At 33.3% G+C, this 24088-nt stretch overlaps 2 protein-coding genes across 2 annotated transcripts in view; one reads left to right on the top strand and one right to left on the bottom strand.

Moving 5' to 3' along the window:
- The window catches only part of LOC132747251 (uncharacterized), a 38612-nt gene extending 24619 nt beyond the window's left edge, over window positions 1–13993 (top strand). The window contains exons 12-25 of the mRNA XM_060736577.1: window positions 668–844; window positions 1708–1844; window positions 2562–2742; window positions 3100–3258; window positions 3696–3842; window positions 4862–4999; window positions 6210–6392; window positions 6946–7133; window positions 8941–9044; window positions 9318–9522; window positions 10054–10269; window positions 11408–11631; window positions 12078–12296; window positions 13560–13993. Coding sequence (XP_060592560.1) covers window positions 668–844; window positions 1708–1844; window positions 2562–2742; window positions 3100–3258; window positions 3696–3842; window positions 4862–4999; window positions 6210–6392; window positions 6946–7133; window positions 8941–9044; window positions 9318–9522; window positions 10054–10269; window positions 11408–11631; window positions 12078–12296; window positions 13560–13704 — 2423 coding nt within the window. The 3' untranslated portion in view covers window positions 13705–13993. The remainder of the gene's footprint in view (window positions 1–667; window positions 845–1707; window positions 1845–2561; window positions 2743–3099; window positions 3259–3695; window positions 3843–4861; window positions 5000–6209; window positions 6393–6945; window positions 7134–8940; window positions 9045–9317; window positions 9523–10053; window positions 10270–11407; window positions 11632–12077; window positions 12297–13559) is intronic.
- An 18-nt stretch (window positions 13994–14011) lies between these two features.
- Window positions 14012–19815, bottom strand: LOC132747252 (flavin-containing monooxygenase 5-like). The gene is made up of 5 exons (XM_060736578.1): window positions 19336–19815; window positions 17316–17615; window positions 16261–16812; window positions 15362–15527; window positions 14012–15053 (listed from the first exon to the last, which is right to left on the bottom strand). Exons 1-5 carry the CDS (start codon window positions 19657–19659, stop codon window positions 14806–14808), a joined length of 1590 nt encoding a protein of 529 aa, XP_060592561.1. The 5' UTR covers window positions 19660–19815; the 3' UTR covers window positions 14012–14805.
- Between the last annotated feature and the right edge of the window lie 4273 nt (window positions 19816–24088).

Genomic DNA, 24088 nt, shown 5'->3' with positions numbered 1-24088 from the left:
TCAGCTAATCTCTCAATCATTCAAACCATCTCAATCATTCAAACAAGCAATCAATCAATCTATCACAATCATTCACACACACATGTAGAAACTATTAAAAGAGTGATTTTATTTAATTTAGCTAGTATTCAATGTGAGCCTCAATTATAAATTGGTAAATCTATTTCAAACCAACTCGGGACAGGTGCCAGTCAGAAACCTCCGAAAAGTAAAAAAAAAAATGCCATTTAACTGTTTTTGTCTGAATAATTTTGGCCCCTGTCTTGCATTTAAAGGGTCGAAAACAATTTATGTGTTCCATGGAAATAAAAAAAAGGTTAACACCTGCTGAAATCGAAAGTGCTTCTTTTCCACCAGTAGTGATTTTATACGGTTGGCAGGTCATCATTTATTTATTTTTTTATTTATCGTCTTTGTTTTATTTTGTTTTGTTTTGTACTTTGTTATAAGAAACTCTTAAAGTTCTATTTAGCTGTACTAAATTCAAAGCATGGCAAATCGATAACACACATTTAACAGGATAACTTCCTAGCTAACATAGAATGAAAACAGGTGGTTTTTGCACAGGTGGAACTTATAATAATCTTGACTGATATCATCTGATAATTTCACACGTTGCAGTGAGATATCTTCTATAATAATAGCAATACTTTAATTTTCTTTCCAGAATACTGCAGCGAGTCTCCACAATGCTCGGATAGTAATTGCGTAACAGATACAGAGTTCCCTAATGGTGGCGAGTTATTCGACATTCAACAACTCGTTAATGGCGGAACTTTCAGCAATTTAAGATATGATATAACATCAAAACATGGCAATTTGTTTGCCGTAGATCCAGTAACCGGTACAGCTGTTTTATTTCATATAAATCAACCAAATCATATGGTCAAATTGAACTTGAATTAGCTTATCGTATCGATTGCTCGAAAGGTAAACTGCTGAAAACTTCATTACAACGATCAACTATGGGCAAAGTTGTTCTCAATCATAATAAATTGCTGTCACTAAATTAGAACAGCATAATAATTTTTCAAGAATAAAACAAGTGCATTAAGAAGCTTTAATGGTTCGAGATTGATTATTTAACTTTAATACATGCGAAAACCGAAAACGAAATGTTGGGTTCCGGATCACATCGGTCTATTTTTATATTTGGAAAAACTTTTACATATGGTGGCACAGAGGTGACCATGTGTGTGTTTTTTTTCATATTGTGCTCACGAGATACTATGTCGTGGCCACGAATTACTAAGTCTAGCGAACGAGATAATTAAAACGAGGGCATGAGAAACTATGTTGTGGGCACGAGTTTAGTCGTGGGAATAAGAAAATTAAGTCGTCGGCACGAGAAACTATGTCGTGACCACTAGTTACTATGTCATGGGCACGAGATTATTAAGTTGTGGGCACGATATACTGAGTCGTGGCCACGAGTTACTAAGTCGTGCGAACGAGATAGTAAAGTAGACCTCATTTAATTTACCCTGTTATGGTTTGCAATAGACCATGAAATGGCCCAGAACACTTATAAAAGTGGCATTCAGAATGTGCTGGCATCGGTGATCCCGGGCCTCTTTGATAAAATTATTCTAAATTAGCAATAATTCTGATGTGAAATAGGCCTTATAAATAAAACAAACGCCGCGTATACCTACAGCCAGCTGTTTTCACTATTATTGACAAACACTTTCATTATTCACTATTTAGGAAAAGTGACAACAACAGCCAAATTTGGGGAGATATTTGATTCAGCAAATTACTCCATTACAGCTTTAGTTTCGAATTCTGGTTCTTGTAGTCATGGGCAATGCCAGCTGACAGTTACCGTTATAGCCATAAATTACGTAAGAGTTTCTTCTGCCTTTCATTTGAATTTTTATTATGTTATAACTATATGCTGAAAGGAACGCTCCCGCTTCTTTAGTTTTTGGTTAATATTTCTTTTCTTATAAGTGTCAAATTAGTTTTGCTGTTTCGATTATTGTTATTATTGAATTAGTATGAATTTTGTATCATTTAATATAAAAATCTTTTAATTGAATAAATGTGAAAATATTGAAAAATATATCTCCATACAGTTGAAGTCAATAATAATAATAATAATAATAATAATAATAATGATAATAATAATAATAATAATAATAATAATGATAATAATAGTTATAATAATAATAATAATAAAAATAATGATAATAGTAATAATAATAATTATAATAATAATAATAATAATAATAATAATAATAATAATAATAATAATAATGATAATAGTAATAATAATAATAATAATAATAATGATAATAATAGTTATAATGATGATAATAATAATAATAATAATAATAATAATAATAATAATAATAATGATGATGATGATGATGATGATGATGACGATGACGATGATGATGATGATTATGATGATGATGATGATGATAAAGTTACTTACTGGCAATACAATAAATGTAGCTGATGATTTTATATGCATAAACGCTTACGAAAAAAAACAATTTTGTTCACAAAATGATAGAATGCACCAAGAAAGTTAATGTATATTTATCTTTCAATAGGCTGTCAATATAACTAATTTACCAGCTACTGTTAATGTATCGGAGGACCTGGCAACAGAAAGTATTGTTTTCGTGGTAGATGTGCAAGATGAAAACGACAACGACCCGTTTACATGTGAAATTGTCAATGCAGCCTCTGTTCTGCCATTTTATCTTGAAAGAATTCCACCAATATCTGGAGGTACGGAGACATCACAACAAAAATACATGACTATGTTTCTTAGGACTTATCTTTTTGCAAGGACATGTACAAAATTGAGTAAATATGCAGATACCGATAGGCCGATTAGATTAAAATGTCTGAACAAATGAAAGCAGTTCGCAAATGGACAAATAATGTACTGATTTTGTGACCCTATAAAAGCACAACTCAAAAAGTTTCAGATTGTAATGCAGGCGGTAGATTTAAGAAAGATTACATTACAAAGTATATGCAAAGAATCCAAACAGATAAAATTAATCCAAATTTTTTTATGACATAAAAATTGTCGAAAGTTGGTAATAAATTATAATTTACTCGTTATAATTACATATGCAGTGTACGTGATAAAGAACCAAGAGGAAGGCGTTTTGTCGTCTGCTACAACAACCTACTCAGTGTCAATCGAGTGCACGGACAGTCATGGAGGAAATGATACAGATGTCCTTACAATACACGTAACATTGAATCAAGCTCCTACCTTTACAAATTTTACAAGTGTGTTTCATTTTCATTACTAGTATATAATTCAGATGTCTGATATGTTACTTTTATCTTTTATATTTTAACATATTGATCAAGTAAATGTAGTCGTAGTTATAGAGTATTAAAAGAAATTACCTTACATAGTATAGACGAGTTCCCCCTGAAAAAAAATCAAAACAATTTTGTTGTTTAAGTCCTTGAATAAAACGAGAATTACCAGGATCGTTTATACCTATTATGTACCGTATATTTTCTATCCAATGTTAATTTTCTAACGTAACTGAATAATTGATTCGACCAACCGTACAATCAATCACTTATTTGGTTGATCAACTGATCAACCAGTCAGTCAGTCCGTCCGTCCGTCAATTACTCAACTTAATCAAAATCAGAAAGAGCTGAATACAATAAAGTTACTGAAAGCATAACATTCTTTTTTCTTCAAACAGACGAAACAAAAAGTATATCTGCAGACCCTATGAATTATAAAGTAGGTGACACGTTATATACAGTAGATGCTACAGACAATGAAGGAGACGACCTTATCTTCACATGTACAATACCAAACTCGCAAGTTCCATACAAATGTGAATCGGGTATGACTGAATTGCTTCCTTATTTAAGTGTTAGATCCTGTATGTTTTGTAATTGAGATTGCATACCACTCTTCATTGAATTATATATGTATGTAATTATGCAAATTTGTCAATTTTCAAACATGGAAGAATATGTAAAATATGTATTGCAAATATTTGTACATATTTAAGGTAATCATTAAATTATATGCATTCATTTCTTATTGGAAAAATTGACTTAGAATTTATAGAAAACTAAATTCTAATTACCTCCCTTTATTTACATGAAATATTAAATTCGGTAATATCTTTATAAATAATGTTTTTTGAAACATACAATATCGATAAATCTTAATTTGAGCATCATAATTTGTATATAAAACCATAAAAATAATGTGTTACGGGATCTTTAAGTGTTTGAAATTATTCTTTATCCAAATGCAGAATTTCAAACAAATTACAAAGTAAACATATTTAGTTATATATCCCAGCTGATCTATGTCAGAAATTCGAATGCCATTTTTTAGGCTTTTGGGCCTCAGTCGAGTTTAAGGATCAGAACAAAGAATTGATGACCAAAATCATAAACTTAAAAATGCTCTTTGGTTTATCCTAATAGATTAAATATGCAATATAAACTTTATAAGATAGGATGTTTCTAAATTCAAAATTTTACTATTTCATGTTAAAATGTTGAATTCTGCTTAAGCCGGAGCTAGGGGGCGTGGACGGTAACTTGCACTTTCCAGTACCGTCCATGAACAGGCTCAATCAAACCGAGCCTGCAACATTTTCAATTTTGCCGTGTTGGGCTTTCTTTAGGGATTCTGTATTTATCTATTTTTTGAAAAGCATATTTATGACAGTTAAAAAAATTAGATAAAAAATATTACTTTACAAGAGAGGGGCGTTATACAGTTGATTCAAATTTTGATTATTTTGATCCGATTTGTCTTGTTTTATTCCATTTTATCTTAATGTTAAACGATTTAGTGAACATGGGACCTGGTTGAGCCAAAAAAATCAAAATGTTATTTCAGAGGCAACATCTGTTAACTTGAAAATCAGACGCGATCTTCGGCTAGATGATGATAATGGTCAGATGTACAGTGTTCAGATTTGTCTTAGAGATGCGAAACATTCCAACCAATGTAGACATTTGGAGGTCACGTTTACACGTAGGTATTTCAAATATGTCCATTGTTTTAAATAACGATGTATTATTGTAATTGTTAAGTTAAGAAATAGCATATACGAGGATTGGTCAAAAGGTTCTTGGCCCCATGTACTTCCGGTAGTCAAAGAATCCAACTAATGGTCTAACTATTCAATATAATCGCCCTCTTCATCAATGCACTTTGCCCACTTGTACTCTAATTTGTTTAAACTCTTCAAAATAGAACTCTATTTTGGTCCTCAAAGAACTCATTGACCGAGTCCCTGACACCTTCATTGCTTCTAAAACGTGTACCACGAAGCTTGGTTTTCAGTTTCGGAAACAGGTAGAAGCCAGAGGGGACCAAAGCAGGAGAATATGGGGGATAGGAAAGAATTTTAAAGCCGCAGTCAGTTGCAGCAGCCATCGCAACTTGGGATGTGTGAGCTGTCGCATTGTCGTGCAGGAACAGAACGCCTTGAGTCAGTTTGTCCCTCCTTTAACACGCGATTTCTTTACGCAGACGTCTCAATTCGTCTGCATAGTACGTACCGTTTATGGTACGACCTTGCTCAAGATAGACAATCATGATTATTCCCTGACTATTTTTCACTGCATGCTCTGTATTTCGGATTCTGGATCGAAATGATGGACCCATGTTTCATTTACTTTCTCCATTTGGTCTAAATAACAAACCCCACTACTGATCAAGGTGTGTTTTATGTTACTTAATCTGTGTAAAACTGCGTGTAACTCGGTCAGTAATCTTCAATCAGATATCGGTATCGATGTACCGTGTGTAATGTCAGTGTAGTGGCTAGAAGTATATCGGGCCGGGAACTTTTTGAACATACCTCGTAATTAGAATATTATATTTTGCTGCAGGTCATTTTCTTATTTGATTTTATGGTACACAAACTGAAATAAAGGTCAAATTGCGACCCGCCATATATTTTTTTCTGTCAGTAATGCAAAAGTGGTCACTGGAGCAGATGCGGAAAAGCAATTGAGTAACACCACAGACCAAACAAAAGCTGACACGATGGCTTTTGTACGTCACAAATCAATTATTCCACCTTTGTTGAATTTGAACCCACATCGGTGTGTGTGGGGGTGATTATTCGAAGTTAGCATTTTTAATATATATTACAAAAAAGTCATTTATTTACAAGCTCAGATAATAAGTTACAGCTGATAAGTATGATGTTTGAATTGCTTCTTTTTATTCACAGGAGAAAAGACTCGACCAGAAATAACCAACCTTCCAGATTCGAAAAGTTTTACGGAAGATACTGCTGTAGGAACTACAATTTTTGAGGCAGTTATTTCTGATCCAGATGTCAATGAAACGCATATTTATTCTGTGGTGGTCGAGCCAGCATCGGAGACGTCAAGATTTAGTTTTGATACCTCCAGTAAATCGTTATCATCTAATCACTTAAAAAGCTTGTACTTGAGATCGTTGAAATTCTTGATTATGACAAACTATAACGGTAGCCTGGGTGCGAGTCTGTCGATTTTTAATGTGCTTCTGGTCGGCAAATCGACATATTATTATCAGAAACACGAACGCGTATAAAATACAGCGTATGTTATGAATAAGCAAAAAATATCAACTCCTGAATCCCAGGCTATTACAAAGGCACAAGTACAATCAAACTAATACTTTTAGAAAGTTGTACGTACATATATGTCAAATGTAACAAAAGCATGGACTGTATTGTCCAAAATATATTATTTATTTTATGTATTGGTCTCAAATAGTTGCACAGATTTCTCCACTGGGGAGCAAACGTTTGAATATCCGTTGATAACCAAATATTATAATATGGTTTGCGTTATGTTATCAAGCATAGACTTAAATTTCGAGTGCGGGAAATTAGTTTCATAAGTATGAGCTTTAGGATTGGGAGTTTTTTTTTCAAAACCCGTGTTATTATCCAATAAATTGACCACTTATTTTTCCAGATGGAATATTGACGTTGCAACAATCTCTCGACTATGAACGTGTCAACAGTTACTTGTTTACGTTAACCGTGAGGGATGAGTATCTTGAAGGTCTCGCGGAGAAAACGCTGAAAGTTGCAGTGTCCAACGTCAATGAAGGAACGTCGATTTCTGCAGAAACAACAACTATCTCTTTCTATGAGAATATTGTATGTTCAATTTACAATTATTTCTTTTAAGTTGATATTATATAGCATTCTTTCATGTGAGGAAGCTATCCAGCTAGCTTACGGAACGTCGGTGGTTCTACTCGAGTGCCCGTTCATGACCGCCTCCGTGGTCGAGGGGTTAGAGTCGATGACATCTAATCCAGTTACCTTTCTGGCGTGGGTTCGATCCCCGGGAGATGCTTTGGTAGTTTAGCGCGGAGGAAGGTAGTCCAGTACTGGTGTAACTCTCCAGGAACGATGATTAGGAAACTACCCGCCTATTTGACTGAAATACTGTTGGGAAAACGCGTAAAATGAAACAAACAAACAAACATGCCTGAAATAATGCAAGGAAGGGCACATGAGGTCTTCTTCCACCAGTAAAGCTGGAACGTCGCCAAATGACATATACTGTGTCGGTGTGACGTTAAACCCAAGCAAAACAAAAAAATATATAGCATTTATAATAGATGTTATCCGGAAAACGGCAAATGTCTGTCTGTTCAAGTTTATCCCGCGGTACAAACAATCTTTTACCGTTATTACTTCATGGTACATACAGCCACAATAAATTAGTCAACAAGTTGCGTTTATTTGTACCACTACATTAGCTGGGAAAACCCAAAATTATTCTTAATTGACGTCCAAAATACTTACTCCGGAATTTGTTTTTTTTCCCAGTAGGTACAAACAACTTTTCCAGTTACAGCTTCGAAATATGCGCGACAATTTCACTTGTCTATTGTGACGAAAAATAAACCGTAAAAGTTTATAATTAGCCGTACATATAAGCTTGGAGAAACCTACATTTCCCAAGTTCCGGATAATAATCGATCGTAGTGGTCAATTCCTATAATTATGTCATTGTAATGAAGAAATTAATGATGAATTTTCCTAAACTCATGTAAAGACCTTTCAAAATACTAAAGGACTGTTAACAGTTTACACCATTTGACTAATATTTTTTTCTTTTTACACAGTTTACTGCGGACAAAAACATTTTTTTATAAAGATCGACAAGACAAAATGGCGGCTAATGCGACTTGTTGGGCTTATCTTCATTTGCCTTTCCAGATTTAAAAAACTAGTCTTTTTAAAATTATATACATTTATATAATGCTGGAGAACAATTTTTAATACACATATTTACAACGGTTGCAAAATGAGAACATTATAACAAGTATCAATCTTCTGTCTTGTATTAGGATTATAGTTTTTTTAACCAACTTACTGCTGGATTTTTCATGGATATATACTGCTTGGGGCAAAGAATTGACCTTTTAAACTTGAAAAGGATTTCACCATTAAATTACAAATTTAGTCACAGATGTTAAAGAGCCGGCCATACTTCACAGGATAGCGTCCGGTTGGCTCAATAGGCAGAGCGTTGGACTGTAAATCAGGCGATCCGGGTTCGATTCCCGGAAGGCGCAGGTCACTTTTCGTTGTAATTGTCTACGGTCATTCGCACTATAATTCTGCCCTTGTATGTACAGAAGTTTCAGATCCTTGCAAAAGTGAAGGCATATAGTACTGGTAAACTTCTTGACAGCCTGCCCAGGAACAATTATATGCGGTGGTTGTGCTCTGGTAAATTCAATGTGGTTTACTGCCGTGATCCGGACAGCACCACCTCATGGGTATGGCTGACCTGGATTATCCTGGCAACATATCGTCACCTAAGTGCTCAATAACTGATTAACTGCTATTAAACTAAGAAGGACTTATTCCGTTATTGCACTAAGGCGACGATATGTAAATCACTTACGGATAAAGTAGGTTACGGGTGAAATATATTTTATTACAGGGCGCAAATACAGTATTATCAGATCCAGGACTCTCGTGCAGCGATACCGACGGTGACGTAACATCGTACGAGATTCTCACAGGAGTTCAAAAAGACTATTTCAGGTAAGTTAATTCAAGATAAAAACGGTGCAGTTGAATAGAAAACATGTTATACATGGTACATCGCATTTTATGACATAATGATATGTCACGGATTTTGATTTATCACGACTGGTTTGTTCATGATGTGTTAAGGCTCAAACTATTATGGTCAATGATAAGATATCACGAGTTATGATCTTAAGGATTTAACGGCTGGTGATCGCTTATCTTAAACTTTCTTTTCTTCTTTTTTTAACTCACAAATAATTATATGTAAGTTTGATTGTATTCCAGTATTAACAGCCGTAGTGGTTTGATTACGTTAGTAAAAGTATGGGATTTAGAAAGTGCAGATGGATTACCAACCAGTAGTGTGCTGACAATAGGCTGCAAGGATCCAGGAGGTCTAAGTTCAACGGTTGATATTACTGTACACATTGAAGATGCAAATGACAAATCACCGATATTAACTGTAGTAACCGGTTCATCGCCGATATCGGTACTTTTCTTTTTTTCTTATCGGATGATTAAAGGAGCACGCTTTCAGATTTGTGTCACTTTTTATGAAAACTTTGTAATAATGAGTGAAGTTTTGTAAAATATTCACTTACCGAGACTGAGGCACGTACTGTCCACGTGACTATACCTTGTCAAAATGTGCTGATATATTTTTTTACTTGGTATAAATTTGCGAGGAAAATAAACAATATTAGTTTTAAAGATCAGATTTTCTTTTGTTTACAAGTAGCGTAGCGCTTTTTAGCAACATCTGTTTGTCAGACTGATTTCACCTGGAATTTGAATATTTTCACACTTAATACATTATCAATACACTTTTCTTCAGTGTGATTTTATAATATTCATTTTATTAACGTGGAACCATGCCACTTTCAATAATTTTATAATATCTTTAGGTCGATGACATTAATATGTATATAGTTTGTTGTATTAAAATAATAATAGGAATAAATATAATAATATACTTGTATTATGTCACATTTTATCAATATGACTGTGTGTATATATTTAGATAAACCAGTCAACATGTCTGTGTACCGATTTGATGAGCTTTGCTGCAAGTGATTCCGATTTTAGTGACGACAACGATTTTGAATTTTCACTACTGGGCAGCGGCATAGGCTTTAAATATTTTAGAATGGTGAAAACCGGGCCGTCTACAGCTAATCTTAGACTCAAGGCAATGCCAGGTTTCAAAAATGATAAAACGTTTTCCATATCAGTAAAGGTACATTTAAAACAAAATTCAAATTAACTCCTTCGCAATATATATCTGTTCTGAATTGTAAACGATAATTGTAAAAGATAAGACATCATGTACTGAAATGTAAGAAGAAAGTACGAGCCCTTTTAATTGCCCGGTTATTTAAACACTTTAGTATTTGAACCCAAACTTACAATGAATATTTATGTATATAGACACTTTGTCTAATAGTCGACATTTTGGTTTTCATTGATATGAGACTAAGCATAACATAATAATAGACGTTTGAGGTTCATGTCTTAAAGGCACATTATGTCTCGAAAACAAATAAATTTTTCCTTCTTATAGAAGTGCAAACATGAGTTTATAATGGCTTTGCAGTATATTAGATGCTTATTACCTCAAAGAAGTATGGCTTGTCGTAAAAGAAAAATGTAAACAAAGAAGTATTTTGACTTCCATACAAAATACTAAATCACTGTCAATGTACTGACTATATGTAACTGCCAAAATGCAAACAGAAGCAAAAGATGGGTCAGTTAAATATATAATGAGTAACTTATTTTGAAACTATAACGAAACACCGAAGTTAAAAAAGCTTGAACATTTGAGAAATGAATATATAACATTTTAGTGGGCTAAATGGGCATTTAAAAGCCATTTTCGTATGTTGAAGTAAATTCTGATTTGAGAATATATCAATATTTATTTGCAAATTCAAATGCATCAGCTATCTAACCTTTCTTCTATCTAATAGAGAGAATAAGAATCCCTGAAGAAAGTCCTAAACGGCAAAATTGAAAATGTTTGAGCCTTTTCATGGACAGTACTGGAAAGTGCAAGCTACTAAGTTCCATACATTCACTGGAGTTTTAATTGATACATTTGCTACTCAATGGGAATATATTATATTAATACCATAAAGCAAATTCAATGCTGTTTGCTATTCATCCCCAATAGATTTTTACACTTTCCCCGTTATTATTCTTTTTTTCTATTTTTCATTTCGTACGATTCTTAAATTTCAATTGACTGCAGTATTTTTGAAACTTTTTTGTCCTTTTACATGTATCCGAAATCGCGCTGTTATTTAACTGCTTGTATGTTAATTAGGTGAAAATAAAAGGGAAAGTAAACTCGTTTGGCCCCCTTTATGTTTCAGGTATCGGACAATGAACCTCACCCGTTATTTCACGGTATAACATTAGAGTTTAACTATACTGTTGGTGATCCGGACGATTCGAAGGCAAAGGAAGGGGCAAGATGCTTGACCTGCACAAGAGTTGGTAGAACGCTTATTGTCGTAACAGCCATTGAAGGAGTTATTGCAATTTTATTTGTTCTCCATATTATATACGCCTGTGTCTTGTCAAAGCCTAAAAAGTGGTAAGCATTCAATTTTGATGAAAAGTTAAAATAGAATGAAAATGGCTTCTATTTCGTTTGTTTGATTGGTTTTTCTGCGCACATACAGTTAAGGTCATATTTTGCCGAAACAGGAAAGATGATTTTGGCTACCGTCGAGTGTTACAAACTTTAAGCAACACCAGGGGTCAAAACCGCCTCACCAGCTGGAGCTGAAAGATGCATAGACTAGTAATTTGTACCCATTTAGTCGCCTCTTACGATCACGCAAGGTTGAACGGTGGCTACAATTCTGATGTCTCTACCTGTAAAGGCAACCCATCCCCTCAAAAATGTTCTCTTCGTTTTGATGAAATGGACCCCTATTCAAACCTTAATATAAGCAAGAGGTATTGTTGTTTCTTTTCCTGTAATATAGAGTGTGTTTTTTATAAAGGTTCATTATTTTGCCTTTGTTGTTTACGCAGGAAACGAGTACACCCTTCCACTTCTAAAAACGCTATGAGCTCAACAGTGAAGAAATCATTAGGTCATGCAAGAACCAGAGTCAAAGCAGAAGATGCTGTTAAAATGAATAGATTCAGGAACAATAAGGACAAAACTAATCATGAAGAATCCGACAGTGGTACAGGTAGTTCCGAGTCTGATAGTGACGATGATGACAGAATGAGGCCGCATCATAATAGGTATAGTATCTTAATGCGAGATTTTGAATAATTGTCCATATACATTAAATATGTTTGTTAAACAAGTACACCGTTTTTGTTGTGTTTTTTAAGATTCTGGATGGTTTGTAACTAGTATTGTATTGAAGTTGTTTTTATCTACACGGGATATATATCTAGAATAAGTCGAGCTTATGACAAATCCGCGCCAGAAAGCACAACACTTATTTGTCATTTCCCTATCTCTAAATAAAGATAACTTCAGTTTTATTGAAAGAATGCTCACGTTCCTATGCACCTGAAATAAATTCGGACTACCGCTTTTCCGTCCGTCTTTCCGTCCGACAGCAAATTCATTCCCACTTTATATTATTGAACCGATAGAAGGTAGTAGGACAATGTTTGTAGCATTCCTAAGATCAAGGTCAAGGCCATTCATAGTCATGCATATATGAATTTCATGATTGGGGATTCCCCAGATCAAGGTCAAGGCAACACTAAGTCCTGCATGTATAAATTTCGAAATTTTGTGTCCACAATGTATCTTTTAAACTGATTGAAGGAAATTGAAACTATTTGGCAGAAATGATAATCATGAGACGTTGAGCAGAGCGCAGGGGTTCAAGGTCACACTTTGTCATATTGAAAATTCCTATCTCTATGTATATTGTGTTAAAATTAAAAGATTTATATCAATAATACATAACCTTTACCGACTTTACGTAAGGATCTGGTTTCAAAACTAATTTTAGTATCTCAACTTTTTTTTTATTTACTGGTTTAAAATATGAATATTCTTCGGAAACCTTTTGCTTCAGAAATACATTCACTTCAATATCTATACAAATGTTTTAATGGAAAATAAGTTAAAAAGGTAGCTTGACAAGTGGAATTTGCAATGATATCTTTTCACCTGATATATGAAAAATTCGGATAAAACACGTTCGTAACAATTTTACGGTGGTTTAAAAGGGGCCATCAGAAATATTTTATTTACCACGTGCGCACACCATAGCAACTTCTTGCGCTCGCGATAGCTACCACGTGCGCACGCTATAGCTACTACGTGCGTACGTTCAAGCTATTACGTGAGCACGCAATAGTTATTACGTACGTGTGCACATAATTATTGACCAACGTAGGGCTATCGCGTGCGCATGTAATAGCTATCGTGTGCGCACGCAGAAGCTATCGAGTGCGCAAGTGATAGATAAAATATTTATGATGCCCTCTCTTTGCCCCGTTTTTATTTAATTCGGTGTTCGTTTCTATTAAATGTAATAGGCATATGTCAATTCGAGGAAGAAATGGTTCACAGGCAACACAGCCAGATGAAGTTCCTCCGCCACTTTTCCGAACGAGAACGATGAGTGCTGGACAACGTTCTTTGGCGTCAATAAGTGGCATTGAGCCTGCATTTTATGTGTAGTTTATTGCGTGATTGAACTGGTTTCTTTTAAGGCTTGTTTTCTTTCTTTCTTTTTTGTTACTGAAACTGTTGATGCCATGTGTAGATAAGGTATATATGAAATGACATCAATGTTGACACATGAGCAATTATTATTGCCATTCATTATTATTATTATGATTTATAATTTAAGTTGTTAAATGTTGTAATTGTTGTTGTTGTTGTTGTTATATGTGTATGCATGATTAAAATATGTTTTAACATAAATGTAATTTTGATTGATTAGACAATATACCAATTTAGAAATGTTTATGGTTTCTTTTATCTATATGTATATATATATATTCTACAAATACGAGAATGAGTCAATTGTATAGACTTCATATACAGGCTACTAAGCTAGCAATGACGAGATGTCAACGTAGAATTCGTAAGTTCAAGACTACTGTGGCTGGATCAAGCAATCGATTATAAAGAAGTGTTTTGTTAATTGCGTAACAATTGCTCATTAAATGTTGGCATCACCAGAAAGTTTGAATTAACCCACATCCCCCAGCTTTATTAGCCAGTAATAAATAACATAACATAACATAACATAACATAACATAAATTCTATTTAGCATTAAACATATACAATGTTTATAGCCAACATGGAAAGCCAGAAATAAATCAGACTTAATGCATTGTTCCGCACGAGTTTTTGTTAGAAATGTACCTTTGAGCAAAGGGGCAAATAATGAACTAACTATTCGGAGAAAAACACGAGAGGACCTATCTCTTAATGAAGTGATACAGATGTATTTAAAATCCGAACATATAATCTTTTATCTATATACACATGTTTTCATACAACAAAGCGCCAGATTACAGCTTAGTCCTACAGGCATAATTTTAAAGGCTATAAGGAAATATTCTTATAAAGTTTTTTAACATTAATATTATCTCGTTTCAATTGTTTTATGTTCGATTCTCGAAAGAGAGTTAGCATTAAATGCCTGTGTTGCTAAACACATTTATTATTGTACGTAAACAAAATAAAATGTTCCAGAACAAAATATCTGTCTTCCATTTTATTTACCGTTCATCAAGTAAATGATAAGTTAGTTATTGTAATGCTTCTGATTATACAGCAAAATACAAAAATATCACAACAGCAAGGGCAATTAACAAGTATACTGTTGCGATGAATTTGTATGACCTTGCATCACATGGTCTCGTTTGGAGCGGCTTATACGTCCTGTCCCATTGAGTCATAATCGCTTGTCGGGCACCTGTCCATCTACCTGGTCCCGTCAGACGGAACTGGTAAGGCGTACATGGCCCAAATATACATCTAATATCCAATATAGGATCCTTCAGTAAAAGTTGCTCTGAAAATTAAATAAAATATACATATTTTCTTTTATTAAAAACCAAACTTAGCTCCGCAGGTTTTAAGTATTTTTAGACGTGGTAAATATATGTCGACAAGGCCATGAGCTAGAATGAAAGATGTGTATGCCAATAAAAGGACCAGCAAAGCGCCTTATCAGCATACTTTTCAAACAAGATATTTACCACGATCAGTGACGCCATTAACAAATTCACATAATTAATGGTAGAGATAAATGAATATAACATAGTCTAGTATAATTAATAAACACAGAAAAAGTTAAAAACTGAGTAATAATAAACTCACTTAAGTCCGGTTTGCAGCCAACCAACTTGGCGAGGTCATCCATAAACTGTATAAAGTCTACTTGAATAGTGTGACGTTGTGATTTCTTGTATCTGTTGGCCATGGCATCCTGTTTTTCTCTGATGTCCCGCCATAATTCTGAGCGTTCCGGTAGTCTTGTAATACCCTGAAATACATTAAAACAATCATACTCATTGATTAGAATGCTTAAAGGCCCATTATTTCATAATTTGCTTTTAATTTTAGATCTCAAAGATGTCCTTTATTTGTATTGTTTTGTTTTGGTGTCTTGTTCTTTTCTGCAAAAAGTAGCTTATTGACAAATAACCTGAACTATCTTTTGCCTTTATTGTATTTTGACAATAAGTGCAGTTCTCGTGTTTAAGTATTTTGTATGCAAGTCAAAATACTGCTATGTTTACATTTTGCTACTTTCTTCAGATGATCAATATCTAAGTTAAAACACTCTCTTAAACCAATATTTGAACATTATATGAAACTCATGTTTGAAGGGAAAATGCATTGTTTCTTAGGCATAGTGTGCATTTTATGTATTATATTGTTCATATAGATTTAAGAGAGTCTGATGATTGTATATATAGATCGTGAATTTCACTGAATATGTCTTTTCGTTGTTTTATCAAATAAGTTAACTTCATTTCTTTTGTAGATTAAGACTTAAATTTAAACAATAAAAAACATTAGAACTCGACAGATGATATAAATAAGACAGCAATAAATGCATTTTAGTACAATGATGGAATTTTAATAATTGACTCATTTTTTATTATAAAATATAAAAAGTCTAAGATTTCTAAGATTAGTGCGTGCATGTATTAAAACATACAATGAATAAAATATGATTTCCTATAGAAAACGATCAACAGTAATCACCATACCTTAAAAACACGGGTCGCAAGGCGACACTGTAACTCTGAAAGAGGCATTATTGCGCCAAATGGTTGAACACAACCGATGATTGCAAGGGTATGTTTTGTCCTGTCTGGTGGAAACATCCATTTGTAGAGATTAACTCGGTTATCTTTTACTTCTAGGACAGACTTGTCTATGAATGGGAAACCAAATATATAACCCGTAGCTAAAACAACACAGTCTAAATCGTTGACTGTAGTACCGTCTACAAACTCTACGCCAGTCTCTGTAAACTTAGCAACGTCAGCTTTTATGATTACACCACCTGCAGCTATTCTGTTTGGAAGTTCATCATTCACTGTAGGATGAGCAGACAGTGGACCATGCTTTGGCTGCAGACAATACTTCTTATGATCGAACCTGTTGCTGAGCTGCAGGGCCATAGTCGCTTCACCAAACGCAGGAAACATATCAAATATACCCTGATAGAATCGTGTTGTGTTGGTCATGTCGACGGGGTTACCATTCGTAGATATACGATTAAAAAGCCACGATCCAGAACGTGTGCTCATATAGACCTTGGTGGTAAAAACATATATAACTCTTAGACAACCTTTTTCCTTTTCTTCGTATCGACAAATGAGTTTACTACTATTATAAAGTTTTAGTTTAATCAAATGTTTTTATCGTTTAAGAATGATGTTTAAATATTATGTATAATCTTTCCAATCGTTTGAAAGATATTTGAAATATTTACTAAAAATAGTTTCGATAATAACAAGCACCAACATTTCAGTGCCAATGTTTTTGTTTGTTTGTTTGATTTGGTTTTACGTCACACTGACACAGTATTGGTCATATGGCGACGTTCCGGCTTTACTGACCGAAGGCACGAACGGGCTGAGTAGAACCACCGACGTTCCGTAAGCTAGCTGGATAGCTTCCACACATGATAAAATCCAAAGTCCCTGTCGGCACCAAGGTAAAGTTTAGAATAAAATATATATACTAATGATGATAACTTGTATAAAGAGATGCAACCTTGAAAAATAAATTTAACTTTATTTATACAAATATATACCTTTGAAGATATACGGCTAAGCTCTGTAGCTACATCACCGCCTGAATTTCCTATACCAATTATTAAAACATTCTTATCTTCGTAACCATGGAAATCTTTATATTCGTGTGTATGCGTCACCTTTCCTTTGAACTTATCCAAACCGGGGAATTCGGGTACATTCTTTTCAGCGTGATGGCCGGTACACACAAGAACGCCTTGAAAGACGTGAGTTTCTTTTTCATCAGAAGTTTTAGATTTCGTTTTAATCTCCCATTCGCCAGTTTCTTCATGATCACTTGTTGGTGTCACTGACAGTACCTAAAATTATATTTTGTTTTAAACCTATTGTCAGTTGATAGGCCAACGAAAAACAACCGACAAACTCGTCTGACAATTTTTCAGACTCAGGTTAAGTAAGCCGTTTTTGACCGTAATGATTGGCGTAATCTAATGGCCATGCCCCGTAGCACCGTCTACCGCAAAACAAAAGTCTTACGACTGTGACAAAAGTGTTTCCCATCTGAACAACATTACAGCAATTCATAAGGATGAAAATAATTCATCTGTAACATAACACATAGTACTTTGAATAATTATCAATTTGCGGGACATTTTATCTGATATTATTCTATCTTATCAACTTATATCTGAAAAGTAAATATATACACTTAAGTTAAACTTTGATTATTGTTTACATATGTCAGTCAAATATGCACTATAAGTATATATCAGTACATGCAAACTTAAACTGCATAGAAATAATAAAATCTCAAATTGAGATCCTTTAGTACTTTAGAGATGCCAAATAGAAAAGTTTCACACAAGAAATATTGTTGTCGTAAAAAAGAATTTATTAAAGGGACTCCACTGAGGGTTTTTGACATGATAGGACTGGAAATATTTTTTGAGATTATTACTCCATGTGATGTAGATCTATACTTATAACTTATGTGCAAAATATCAGATCATCAGCTCGCTTCATTTTTCCAGAATAATTATTATCATAATGAAAAATGATCAAAAATTGAAAAGCGTTTAAACGCTTTTCAATCAAATCGGAATTAGCATAGCACAAACATATGATTTTCAATGTATGTCTTGTATATTTCTTGGTTATATTTTATTTGTATTTCTGTTTTAAGTGCTAATGTTTATCTATGTGAAAAATTAAAATTTTATGTTTTTACGCTTATAAACCTCAGTGGAGTTCCTTTAAAATAAATAGGCAACACAAATGATGCATGATATTTTAAAATATGCCTGATATGAAAAACAACAACATCAAAACAGATATACAAAAGCAACAACAAACAAAACATTTATTCAAATTAAACAATAATCTTCAACATCTACTTTTGCTCTTTTTGTGTTGAGTTTTAAGTCACACCAACACAGTATATGTCATATGGCGACATTCCAGCTTTAGTAGTGACGGAAGACCTCAGGTGTCCGTCCGTGCATTTGCTCTGAGAAGGCTTTATAACCTATCTCATATTCATAATATTTCATCATGAGTTGGCCCAGTTCAACCTTCACCCTGCTGGTGGCAAATAAATCCATCAATGTGACCAATGAAAACCAAGATCAGCCGGCACACCCGTGACGTCTGACCATGACCTGCATAGTTCGCTATTCCGCCAATACATATTTCGAAATGTTACATAAACTGATGAATGACTTTTTCCAGATATAAAAAATAGGCAAGACTATTAAAGCTTGACAAGTGTTAAGATATTTGTAGCGTTAGCGAATCAACACACATTTTAATGTAATTACCCGTATAACTTAAGACCCAGAGCACGGACAAAAAGGAAAGATCTGGACCAAATCAGCAAAATTGGTTTTGAAATAATGTAGTAAAGTCAATATTTATCATGCTACTTTATTCTGTGATACACTATTTATGTAAAGTATCTATTTTATGATCTACATGCATAAGTTTCAAAGTTAAACTAAGAATGACGGTTAGTCCACTCTAACTGTTGTTAAATACTTTTACACTACTTAACGATTATAATTTCAGTATTTGATTACTCACTTCTGTATTAAAGTTGATGTATTTCTTGAGTTGAAACTTGTCAGCATATTGGCGAAAGTACTGATCCACGCACGTGTTGTGCATGTATATAGGGTATTCCTCGGGTATAGGAAAGTCGCTGTAACACATCATCTCCTTCGACGTGTTTATCACTGTAGACTTCATCACACACGCCTGATTATCCTGACTTTCACCAGTGTAATGCCATAGCCCACCGATATAGTCCCCGCGTTCGAAACACACGGGCTCGAGTCCCTCTTCTAAACAACATTTTATTCCGGTAAGCCCGCTAGCGCCGGCGCCTATTATAGCAATCCTTTTCATTTTATTAATTTTACTCTCCTTTTTTGGTATAGCTATTGCTTTACTAATTTTATATAGTTATGTATTCTCTACTTTTTACGAAGGTTTGAAATGTATCAGTAATCATGTGGTCTACATGTCGTATTGTTCAATTGTTCAGGTGTTATATATCGTCTGCACATCTCAATGTATTGTAATGATAACGCACAATATTGTTAGTTGATAACACGTCATTATTTATTTCATAAAATAATCTTAAAGATATTGATTAAATTCTCGTTATGAAATAAGAAAACAATATGATCTTATACAATGGAACAAAGAAGAAAAAGATAACACATTCCATTTACTTTGCCATAGTTATATTTTTGGCCGTGTTGAAATGAAGTGGAAATAATAATTTATATCACAATTTTATACCAATGCACAACATAAACAGGTAAGCTATTTCTGTTGAGCCTATATTTATAGAAGATTGAAGACAAAGCTATGCATCAATATAAATATGAGCCGCGCTTTGACAAAACCAACATAGTACGTTTGCGACCAGCATGGATCCAGACCAGCGTTCCGCGCAGTCTGATCAGGATCCTTGCTGTTCGCTCACAAACCCTATTACAAGTAGAGAAACTGATAGCATCATTGATCCTGCAAATGCGAAGGTTGGTCGTAAAACCATTACATTAGTTTTGCCATAGCGCTGCTCATTATTATTAATATTACATTGCTCATACCGAATGGGTTTGTGTCAGATATCTTAAAACTATGGTTGAATATGATACAGTTGCTATCACGAAATGTATCATAAGGCGAAATAACCACTCTAATAAATCATCGACATTTGATAATCGACTGCGATACTATTGTAATAATCAACCTCGTGTATCACAATGACTTTAATTAAGATAATGTAATGAATGAAGGAAATGTTCTGTTTTATATAAAGAAACATTGATCGTGTTTGAACACAAAACTTACATGTTGAAATATGAGAATGCCAAACTAAATAATACAATTAAATTGTATTAGTCTGTCTCAAGTTTTCAGTAACTGAAAAAGGTAAATTTCTAAGGTTTTAACAGTATTTAGATCTTAGATTAAGAGAAACGCCCTCGAAAAACTGTCGTGACCGCCTTACTTTTAAACTCTTAAAATAGAATTTTAAAACAGAATTGATTGTGTCGTTAGAGGGCAGGATACCTTAAATAAGCAATTTTGAAGATCGCAGTGATCTAAAGTACAGTTCCAAATATTTCAAAACCCTTTACACAAGTAGTTAACCAGTTCAGAGACATAGATAATAATATCTATGTCTCTGACCAGTTGCTCAGAAATTCAGAATTATTCAAAGATATGTGACATACATTAAAGAAAATAGCAGTCTGCATTGTTTTTGCAAATGAAAACGTTTCAATAAATTTGTTATATTTAACCCATTAAACTAAACAATAACTGAAACATACCAATATTCATAAAGTTGCACGTCCCCAGATTTTTGCCGATTCTATTTATCTTACTCGTAACCTGTGCAATCAATAACAATTAAAAACATTATAATGATGAAGAAATATCAAAAGGTTAGTAAATTCCTTCAAAAGTTTGTTTGCATTATCAATAAAATTAGAACATTTCCCCTCACCCCTTATTTGCATTCATTTTTCTCCTAAAATTAGACAGCAATCTTCTTCCCTGATGCACCGTTCTTATCCTGTCATAAAGTTGAAGTTATAGATTTTGATTAACTTTTTGTTTATACCTTTCGCTTGAGTGTCATTTTCTTATTATCATAAAGCACTTTCTGGGCAAGGGTTAAATTTAAGCTTGTAATCTACAAATGTATACTGATTTCTGTAGCAAATAATGCATAAAGTTCAATGTGAAGAACAACAATATTATATTGACAGACTGCGAATATTACTTCTAATTTTAGTCAATTTCTGTCATATAAGCTAAGGAAGTTTTATCGTTTGAAATAGCATTTAGATGAAAACTTTTTGCCCCGTACTTGACCTAAGTGTTGTTATATTTTTCTGGTCCTTCGGTATCATTGATTCGAACTAGTGGGCGGGAGGGTTTTTACACTTTTTCATTATCCCTCATGTACAGGCTCAATCAAACCGTTCCTACAATTTTCATGTAATTTTGTTGTGCATGCTCATAACGTTGATTTCATTGATCAATTGTGATGCTAATGTTTATATATACATAAATTAGGGTTTAGGGTAACAACTTTGTTTTGGTACACAATTGCTTATCTTGATCAAAATAAAACAAAATGGTTCACAAGATAATTTATGCAGCTGCAATATATCTATTATAAATAAAATTATCTTGTGAACCATTTTGATCAATTTAAGCAATTGTGTACCAATACAAAGTTGTTACCCTAAACCCTAATTTTTATAATGGCAAACAACAAGAAAATATTATTGAATAGCCGAACCTTGGTGTTCTTTGTAAATATAATGGCAACTTTTCAAAGTCCAAATTAGTTGAGCTAGCAAGTAAAGCTATCATTTTAAGTATTATAAAATCGCATAAATTCATTTGGCCTATCAATATCTGTTCAACAACGTTTGCTGTATTTGTTTCATTCAACGATTTCTAGTATCAAAATATATCATATGCTTGTGAATTGTGGGGATTAAAAAAAACGTCGATATCATGTTATATTTTCCAATAAATAAAAGCACAATAAACTTAATTAAACTCTGCCTAAATTCTTTCAACTTAAAGACTCCTTTGTTATTTGATATTCAAAACAAGTTATGCGATAAACATGTACAGTGACTATGAAATATGAAAATTATGTACAATACTTATCTTGCACTATATAATAGCCACAAATGCAAATTTCCTTGAATATACTTCTGGATAACAAAGGGGATTTAAGTATTTTATTAACCAGGATGTTTACAAGTTATTAAGTTTTTAAATCATTACGAATAAACAAAATTAATATACAATAACTTGTTTTTTTTTTAAAATGGGTTAAATGTTAAAGTGACGTTATGCCCATCCAAGGGTATATAGTGAACAAGCAAGTAAAAGTAAAAAAGTTCACATTTGGCCATAATTCCTTTCAATTTTATAATTTGCTTCGCATGAACAATAAATAACTCGCATGGTCTAATGAAACTAGATTAATTGAATTAAAAAGGGACTGGAGTCATTTGATTTTCAAATATAATATTGAAAAAACAGAACAGATTTACATACACTTTAAATGTTACAGCAGCAAATCTTCAGATAAGTACTATCTGCGACCTTGTGTCAGCTAATTTGTACCTTTGACATTACATGTAAATGAACTTGTTTTAAATTTCTATAAAAGAATACACATATGTGGGAGAACTGATTTTTACTAACTTCCAAATATGTGTTAACATTCATTTCCTAATAAAACATAATTAAGCTAATTGAAGATACTTGGAAATCTTTCATTCGCATAACGAGAACACAGAGATATAGATTTGAGTGATTTAGTTGAATAAAAAATAAACATGGCGCATATGTGTGGCAAAGAACAGATTTCCGAAAAATTATTGTTTTTATATTGAAAGTAAAATTTTCAAAATAAGCAGTTTCATGGAAATGAGAAATGTGTCTCTTGGGTGTCGTCACAGCTTCTCTACAGTTTCCAAAACACTGTCTTGATACGCTCCTGGTGCTTTTGGCATTAAGTCAAACATGATATGTGTGTAACATGTAAAGTGATGTGATCGGAATGTGTATGTGGATACGGACTAGTGCTACACGTATGTAAATGTTTAACTTAATATGTATTAAGTCACTCTATGTACTTATTATTAAATGAACTTTCTAATCTCGTATCATATAGCTTATGCTAAATGACATAAAATCAATATTGAAGTTTTCTTGTTGGCACGGCTGTAGCTGAAGTTACAGAACATTGTTATTTAAATTATTTTGAAATTCTTATAACAATGTTATGAAGTATTACCACCCCGCATTTGTATATATACATTTCGTTTTCATAATTATACATGTTACCACGGATTTATATTGTAATATAAATCCGTGATGTTACTGTTGTACATGTTGTCGCTCTTCCGTGACAACAATACAATAGTTGTGTCATTGGTCACACATCCTGGTATATTAAATAAGTGATGGAATGGTTATAGTCTCCTTTCTTTGGTCAGATAGTTTCAATTAATATTTCGGTTTTTTTTTTTTTTTTTTTTTTTTTTTTGGCAAGCCGCTTTACCCAGAGTTGATTTGGAGGGATAATAATCAAATCTCTCAAAATCTGATTTATTGTTACGCAATAAAAATAGTTCAGAAAACGAAAAAAAAAAAACAACAAATAACTCAATTAAATGTCATTCTTTTTATCATTAAACGGCAATTCTGTATTTAAAAAATTACATTTCATTGTACTGACTTTGCAAAGGAAGTTTTCGCTGTGTTTAAGTTGGACTGCCTT

Source organism: Ruditapes philippinarum, unplaced genomic scaffold, assembly GCF_026571515.1.
Source record: "Ruditapes philippinarum isolate M1 unplaced genomic scaffold, ASM2657151v2 ctg7_1_1_1_1, whole genome shotgun sequence".
NCBI classification, from domain to species: Eukaryota; Metazoa; Mollusca; class Bivalvia; order Venerida; family Veneridae; genus Ruditapes; species Ruditapes philippinarum.
The sequence above is the reverse complement of the archived record's forward strand: the minus strand, read 5'-3'. Positions and strand labels throughout refer to the sequence as shown.